General features: G+C 44.4%; 1 protein-coding gene across 1 annotated transcript; it reads left to right on the forward strand.

Moving 5' to 3' along the window:
• Nucleotides 1-1,746: 1,746 nt before the first annotated feature.
• Nucleotides 1,747-4,632, forward strand: LOC310779766 (putative G-protein coupled receptor 148; the record flags this gene model as incomplete). Its single annotated transcript, XM_083640257.1, has 3 exons — nt 1,747-2,117; nt 3,157-3,735; nt 4,479-4,632. 3 exons carry the CDS (start codon nt 1,747-1,749, stop codon nt 4,621-4,623), a joined length of 1,095 nt encoding a protein of 364 aa, XP_083496383.1. The 3' UTR covers nt 4,624-4,632.
• Nucleotides 4,633-9,158: the final 4,526 nt, after the last annotated feature.

Genomic DNA, 9,158 nt, shown 5'->3' on the forward strand with positions numbered 1-9,158 from the left:
TGTAAATGCAACAATAGTGAGTTCTAATGTGAAAGAAAATAGGTCCAAAAATGTCAGGCAAACTTGTGTTTAGTAATCACTGTCTAGGCCTAGTTGTCAAATGACCGTTATTGCGAAGAGTAGGCTACTATGTTGTTCTGTATGGGACTGTGGAGGGTAAAGGTACTTGGGTGAGGGAGAGGAGGTACTGACAGTGGTACTTTAGGATTGCATATAATGTATATCTTAAGTGACTTTGATCCAAACGATCCAATTGTATGTTACTGACTCACATTATTCAACCATTTCATTTTTGTATGAGTGACTATAGCCTATAGAATATGTATAACCGAACCATAAGGTGCTAAATGAAGAGTCAACATTTCAAAAGAATGACATTGACACTGTCACATTTTTTGATTTCATATTGTCACCTTGTTTGTGTATTTGAGAATAAATTTGATAATTACAGTATATACTATTCTGATTTATATTCATTTCGAAGGGGGGGGGGTCAAGACTTCATGATTTTTTAAATTGTTTAAAGTGGGGATGCACAATATATTGGCAATCATATTGGTATCAGTTGATGTTAATCCTTTTTTAATACTAGATTAGCAGAACTCTACGCGGCCTTCAAACCTAGTTTGGTGGGAATTTTGGTGGAAATTTAGAATGACAAGAAAAAATACACATTCATATGCCTGCGCAATAGGCTAAGTAGGCCTAAATAACTCAGTTATACGGTTTGCAATTGTAATGTTTAATATAATAAAGTAAGATCTCACACATAACCTTTTGATTCTATATGCTGCCATCTCATGCTTGTTGATTTAATGATTGTTTTGCACCTGCTGCTCACATTATGAACAAATTAATGCTAAGATGACCCTTATATCCTCAGCAGAAACTAACTGACTGCATAGTCATTTTAATAAGTAATGTAATAGTAATAATGCTTGGAAGTAGCCATTGAATGAAAGTAGGCTACACACTTGATTATTATTATTTCCGTGAGGGAATATGCTTTTCACATTTCAAATCCTGTCAATAGAAGCAATTCCGGTGTTATGCACCAGATGGCAACGGAACATAGCTCTGGCCGCAATGCTGCCTTCAGCACTGAATATTATCATCATGCTGCGTGGACAGGGAACACACATCTAATGAAGATGCATTGTCTATCTGTAGGTCTGTCTATTCACTTAATTTTCTTGCAAAATTGTCAAAACCAAGAAAGCAGCCAGATAGGCTATAGGCTACTGGCTTGAGACTAGCCATGGTCTAATTGATAAGAATGTAGGCAATGGTGAGTTTTCTAAGGGTAGGCCTAACATTATTATTGCTACAATATAATTTATTATTTATTATTTCTGCGTGTGTGTGTGTGTGTGTGTGTGTGTGTGTGTGTGTGTGTGTGTGTGTGTGTGTGTGTGTGTGTGTGTGTGTGTGCGCGCGCGTGTGTGTGTGTGTGTGTGTGTGTGTGTGTGAGTGTGTGTGTGTGTGTGTGTGTGTGTGTGTGTGTGTGTGTGTGTGTGTGTGTGTGTGTGTGTGTGTGAGTGTGTGTGTGAGAGAGAGAGAGAGAGAGAGAGAGAGAGAGAGAGAGAGAGAGAGAGAGAGAGAGAGAGAGAGAGAGAGAGGAGGAGACTGGAGAGGAAGAAAGAAGTCGCAAAGTGAGCGCATGATTGAGTCACACACAGTTTGAGCGCACAGAGAGACGATGCAGCCGCTCTATGACCCGACAACAACGGACCCAAATCGGACATGATGGCCTCACCATACAACGGCACCGGGCCAGCGGAGGCAATAAAGGACTACACGTGCGTGCGCTTCTACGTGTCGAGCGTGTCCTTCTCGGTGCTGCTGCTCTTCAACCTCATCATCAACTGGACCATAGTGCGTGAGGAGCGGCTCCGGGGCCATGCGCGCTTCGTGCTGGTCTTCCACCTGCTCGTGTCCGCGCTGCTCTACCTGGGCACGAGCAGCGTCTTCTACTACCAGATCCACCTGGAGGCGCGCCCGGGCCGCACGCTCTGCCTGGCCATGGTGACGCTCCTGATCAGCAGCGCCTCCAACATCCTCCTGACGCTCACGGCCATGGCTCTGGACCGCTATGTCGCCGTGTGCCACCCCATGAGGTGAGGCCAGGCCAGGGCCAGGCACGCTGGTACACAACGTAGAGTAGGCTAGTTATAGGGAACTAATGAGGAACGAATAAGGAACTAACGGTCAGAGTAGCTACAACCAGTAATGATTAAGCAAAGATTCAGTCATTCCAAGTAACACAATGACAGCTATGACTATTTTGGTCATGCGTAATGGGGAGACCCTGGGACAAATATTATCAAATGGGGGTCGGTGGTAATTTGTGGCAGTTTAGGTGTCAGGTAAAATATAGGCTATTACCTTGTGTCCCCTAAAGTAACTTGCTGCATCATACTGAGTTGGTGAGTAGGCTACTACTGAATCATATTACCGTACTTAATCATTAACTATTGATTAGCTGCTCTATGAACTGACCATTAACTAATAGTTAATTCCTCATTAGTTTCCTGACTAGCCTACTCTTAATTGTGGCTACCATATTGTAAAGTGTTACAACATGGGTATTTGCCTATAGCACATTGCATACACAGAGGCCATTCAAAGTGCTTACATGAAATAGGGGGGAATGTTACCAAGCAAAATAATAAACAATAAAATCGCAGTGCAATATAGCAGCAAATTAAGTAAAAAAAAAAAACGAACAGAAAATGTCCTAGATTAAACTTATTCCGCCTAGCTTCGCTTCGTTGAGTTTTCCTCATATCCAATCACACTTTTGTGTGTGATTCAGTGGTGGCCTTAGTGATTTTGGGGGCAAAGGCAAGCATGGGGCCCCCTGAATCCCAACCTTTTCCCTTTTTAATCCATACATTACCTTCAAGTTGGGCTGAGCAAAGTATGCATGCAAGGACCCCCCCCCCCCCCACCCCCGATCTGCATGGCTTTGCTGCTGCTGCTGATCATGATAATCATGATGATTATTTTAGTTCTCTCTACTGACGCAGTCATAAGTAAAATTAGCTTAAAGTCAAATGGTACAATCACAAGAAGTGGAGAGCGTTGTCTGAATGACTATTGAGTGAATTCCTAGGTGTATCGTCTCAATAGCTACATCTTCCTGTCTAAACGCAGGTACACCGTGGGCTGCTGCGTGTGGCAGTGGCCGTGGCTGCTGGGGGTGCTGACCTGGCTACTGGCGCTGCTCATCCCGCTCAGCCTGCTGTCCGACCCGGGCCTGGCGGCCGGGCCGGACGGGGCGTGCGGCCAGGAGCAGCTGAAGAAGGGCCACCTGCAGAAGGTGCTGTTCATCACCCTGTGCACGCTGCTCATCCTCTACAGCTACGTCAGGATCCTGGCGGAGGGACGCCGGCTAGGCGTGCTCAACCGGCGCAACCGGGTCGGATGCAAGACGATCGCCATGCACGGCACCCAGCTGGCCGTTTACCTCCTCCCCAACTTTGTCACGTACGTGCTCACCGTGCTGCATCGACGGCAGCTCATTCAGCAGGAGACCAGAGACCTGTCCGCCGTGGTCATCTTCACCTTCCACAGCTTGGCGCAGTGCGTGGCGCCCGTCGTTTACGGCCTGCGTAAAGAGGAACTTTTGGAGCAGCTGAGTCGCCGCTTCCCCTGCTGTTCCCGCTACTTGAAAAGTATGCTTGGCTGGACTGCGGTGCGCGCCGGCTGGGCACCTACGCACCCCAAAACACGGTATGTCCCCCCAAACTGATGCACAGCCATTTGAATTTGTAGCCTTTAAAGTCACGTGTGTGAGTGAGGTCAAAGCACTCTATGTGACTAGGCTATCTGAAAGTTAAAACTTCCCATCTTTTGAATGTGGAGTCATTTTCACATGTGAAACAAATATCATTTAATGAAAGGTGGGAAAAAAACACCTATGAATGGCTATTCTAAAGTCGTATTTTCACATCTAAAGTAGGAAAAACTGTCACATGATGTCAGGATCAAACTTCTCCAAAAAGCACAGATGCTTTGAATTCACTGGTGGTTTTCACAAGTCATCTTAGTAAGTAATAAGCCACTTGAAGTACTGATTGACAGTGAAGAGCTAATAGCGGGGGCATAGACTTATGCTTAAAGGAATAGTTCCCCCAAAAATGAAAATTCTGTCATCATCTCCTCACCTTTATGCCAGATGAAACAACACAGTTGAAGTATACAGATATACAAGTCTGTCCCACTATGTCCATAAAACACAGGGAGGTTGCCAGCACAATCTCCAAAACAGCTGAAGCCAGTGAGGACCAGTTCTACAGAGTTCCAAAAAATACCTATATTTATCTCCGCCAGGAGATCATGTGAGAGAACATGCTTGTTGTGCTGATTTTGGGACGTGAGAGTTGAAAATAAAACACTTCCTTTTCATCTGTTTTGGTCATTCGACCATGTAAGATTGCCACCTGAAACCACTTCCTGTTTATTTTCTCCCGCAGAGAAAGAGCCATGACCACCCAGACCATGGTGTCTGTGGAGGTGCCACAGGCCCTGGAGGAGGACACGACGAGGTCAGTGTTGGTCAGGAGTTCTTCACATGACCTGCACTCGTGCCAAGGTGATATGGATTTGGATAACGCCTGACGGGGGAAAATACCGGTCGAATTCAGGATCCTGACTGCCATGAGAACATTTTGAATGTGTGGTTGGATATAGTTGTTCTCAGCTCAGGGCAGGGGATTGAACTGTCGAGGAACCGCCTTGGATGTGAACATTGTCGGCCTCCTGGACTAAGCAACGGTTGGAATTCTTTTCAAAATTTCAAAAGATGCGTGAGACACATGGATGAAGAGAGGAAGGGGGCCCATAGAGACTGCTTATGTAATAGGGCCCAGACTTTTGTGCTACACCCCTGTATACATAGTGTTCAAGATATATTTTATTCTTTTTAACTTATATTCATTCAAGGAAGCACACATGCTCTGCTTCACGGGGGACAGTAGAAGCACATATGCTCTGCTTCACATGGGACAGTAGAAGACTCTTCCAGTGGAGCAGTTGGTGGTTCACTGCTTTCTCCATGCAGTTTTTCCCGGCTGGTCCGAGGATTTGAGCCTAAACCCTTGAGGAGACAAGCACACTTCTCTGGCTTCCAGGCTACGGAGAGCATCAGTTTGGACGTGACGGGGCGTCGTAGCTGTGGGGAAAGTGGGACCGACTCCCCAGGGCCCCGATGCGCGAAGGGCGCTCGCATTTCAAAAGATGCGTGAGAGACGTGGATCAAGAGAGGAAGGGGCCCCACACACCACAGAGACGGCACTCATGTATAGGGCCCAGAATGTTGTGCTACATGGCCCCTGGATGTGAAAGGACAGTGTAGCCACGACTGATTCTTCATAGGGATACACTGAATTAAAAAAAGGGGGGGTGGAGAGATTTTCATATAACACAGAAAGAGTCCAGTGACACCAACCCACCCCTCCCCACACACACACGTTCTGAACTGAAAACTGAAAGTGCTGTCATCATCACCTACTCACTCTCGTGCCAAATGAAACACATGTGAAATGTGTTTGTCCATATCGTGCTTCTCAAACGTTTTCTAAACTAAACTGACACAAATTAGACCACGGACCCCCATCTGATAAGATTTTGGCCCAGGGTCCCCCATCTGATACGATGTTTGCTTTTCGGCGTCTCATTACAGAAGGTGTATGAAACCCATAACCAAAATAGTCATTCTGTCATTCTGTTAGTTATGGAATTGTAGCGAAAATAAAATATCTGTTTTTGCTGGGGACCCTCCTGCAACAACCCACTCAAGGACCCCTGTGGGTCCCCGGACCCCACTTTGAGAAGCAGATGTAACACACGTGGGGGGTTTGCCACCACAACTTTGTAGTAGGCGTCTCCAAAACAACTGAAGTCAATGGGAGCCTTGGAGTTCTAAATCAAAAACAGATCCTCACACTGTGAATAGAAAGGCCTATAGCCGACACCAGGGATACTCAACTTGCTTTGCCTGGGGGCCACTTTCGTGAAATGATAGGAGGCCAGGGGCCACTTAACAAACAATATACATTTTTCTGTAGCAGATTGTAGGTTTTTGGGGTGTCATCCGGAGTTTAGTCTGACAATGTTGTGCACACTGGATAGTTAGGTTAAGTTAGTTAGGTTAAGTACATACATAAGTGCCTGGGTGTAGCGAGCAGACGGCGGTTCATTTCATTGTGAATTCACAAAGAAAACTAACGTGAATTTATTAGAAAATGAATTGATTAAGTTCATTTTGTCTTCTTTTAAATTATGTTTTTAGTTTTCTTATTTCCAGACAAATTAGTAGAGTATGATGTGATTTTACCTGCTGACGGTTTCGGCTGTAACCACAGCCTTCTTCAGAGGCCGGGCCGGGAACCCTATGTTGACAGGTTTCCCGGCCCAGCCAGCTGATAAGACACATCATCACCAGGAAGTCAGATGACAGCTCTGAAGAAGGCTGTAGTTACAGCCCAAACTGTCAGCAGGTAAAATAACATCATAGGCTACTAATTTGTCTGGAAATAAGAAAACTAAAAACATTATTAGAAAATGGTCAGGGGGCCACTCTGCACCCTGTAGCGGGCCGCATCTGGCCCCCGGGCCGCAAGTGGACTATCACTGGCCTACACCATTATGTTGCAAATCAATCAGCTGTATGTAAGAATTACACTAAATTATGGTGTAAATACTTGTTTTTGGTCTCCATTGACTTTGTTGTGCTGGCAACCTTCCTGTGCGTTATTATGTCCAAACTTCACCACGTTTCAACTGGCGTGAGGGTGAGTAGATGTCATGATGACCGTTTTCATATTTGGGTGAACTAGTCTTTTAAGTAGACGGCACTTGAGGCATTTCATATTCAAAGTTATACAAGTAATGAGCCAAAATGTTTGACCCAGTTTGATTTCCGGTTTCTCAGCCAGAGATGCAAAATCTTTGAGTGAAAATGGTGACAGATACCAGGGCAGACTCAGAAACTACTCTGAAATCATTCACTCAAGTGCCCTATTTTTGAATCAAAATGGTGACTTGTCACCTAAAGGTGACTAGTTTGCATGCTTAAGGGTTCATAAACTGAATATGAACGTAGACACTGAACCTGTGATAAACCGCAAATCTGAGGGAAGTTCAGAGAAAAGTCACTATGAAGAAATCCCTGGAGAAAGTTTGAATTTTGCTTTAATCTTGCTGTGAAGCTACCTCTACCTAACCTCTACCTGATACCACTAAATTAAATAAAAAGCTTTATGGAATCTGTAATACTGTAAACAAAACACGATTTTTTGCATTTGGGTCACATGTCAGCAGGCAGCTCTGAGTTTGTTCCATTATGTTTCTGTCAGACAGAGCCTCTTATGCGTGGGGGGAATTCTCAGCCACAGCAGGGCCTCTAAACCACAGCGCTCGTCTCTCACTCTCATCCACCACCTAGCAGAGTAGCTATTGTCAGAGTCAGCATGCAGGAGGCAGGAAGGGGGAGGCTGTTTGGCTATTGCTGTACCATCTCCACACCATCAGGCATCTGTGGAGAGATTCCTGTAAGTGCCACACTTGGCCCTGGAAGTGGAAGAGCCTGTCTGCAGAACTGAAAGTAACCACCTTGCAGATTTTAAACACAACCGAAATAGGAAGTGAGTTAGGAGGGTAAAAATACAGCTTCGCATACAGAATAGAAAGAAACGGTCTCTCTCTTCTGAGTTTCGATATTTATTTTTTTAACATAGGTTACAATACTTTTGTACAAGCACCTGCTGCAAGAGTTTCAAGAAATCAGAAATACAGTCTGTGTCATCATGTCACAATCAGACGTGACAAATCAGTTCAGAATCCGCACTTTACATGTAAGTTCTGCAAATCCACGAGGGCAAAGGCCAAAGGAAGGTCTGTTTGAAAAGATGGAAAATGTCTGTACCTGTGTTTGAGTAAATTAAAGTGTTATGCACTGCCACCTCGGTCACTGGTCGCCTACAGTTCCGGGGTGAATTATTTCCCCTAGTAAGTGTCCACCACAAAACCATAAACCTCTAAGTGCATTCTAACATTCTTGCTCCGCCAAAACTTTTACTGCTACAAAGTACAAATGCAAGTTATCTGTGTTTGTTTTTGTCAGATGTGTGTGAGACACTAGGGCTGTCTTCGGCTCAGGATTCGGCCAGTTGATCGGATTCGACTGTCCAATATCAATATTCGACTATTCTATACAAATAAATAAGAACATCTTCAGTGATTATTTCGACCACATTAACAGTCGATGCAACAGAGTGATGGGGACATATTTTTGAGCATTTAAAAATCAATAAGAGACTGTATGATCATGCGAGATTTGAATTTCCAACGTTGGGCTATTGGATAATGGATTTGTCTGAATAATGAATGTAGCCTACATGGATAACAACTTCAACTGTCCTTTAGCCTATTTCTCAAAACTAATATGCCTAAATAAATCTAATCAAGAATAAATTAATAAATGAAATTAAGATTGGAATTTAGATGGGGGGGGGGAATGACTGCTCGACTTGTGGAATCTCCATTGACCCAGGGGTCTCTCAACTGATGATTGGTCTTTTAGAGGACAGCCGTTAGTTAGAAAATCACATGCTCTCTTACTGCAACATGGAAATTGACAATAAAAATGGCTGGGTTTCCCAAAAGCTTCTTTGCGCTAAGAAGCTAATTCAACCCTTCTTAAGGCCCCCTTAAGAAGCAAACGCGTTTCCCAATTGCTTCTTTACGAAGGCATGCGTTTCCCAAAAGCTTCTTAGCGCTAAGAAGCTTCTTTGACCCTTCTTAAGGCTCCCGTAAGAAGCCAACGAAGCCAACGCGTTTCCCGATTGCTTCTTAGCCTAAAATTATCTTCCAATTATCCTCCGTTAAGAAGGCTGCGTTTCCCAAAAGCTTCTTAGCGCTAAGATGATCTTTCGTTAAGAAGGTTTTGTAAGAAGGGTCTGGAGCCTTCTTAACACCTTCTTAATGACAAAACACTGGCAGATCCAGCCGCGTCAGGCAAAAGGAGATACTTGTGTCCACTGTTCCTCTTGTGTTTTTCCCTTTTTCCTTTCTTTCATGCACCCTTTAGTGTTTAAAATTGGGGAACACTTGAAAATCTCCCCTGTATGTATGGTTACTTGTGTTTTAAATGT

The sequence above is a fragment of the Poromitra crassiceps genome (genome assembly GCF_964638095.1).
Source record: "Poromitra crassiceps genome assembly, chromosome: 7".
Taxonomy (NCBI): Eukaryota; Metazoa; Chordata; class Actinopteri; order Beryciformes; family Melamphaidae; genus Poromitra; species Poromitra crassiceps.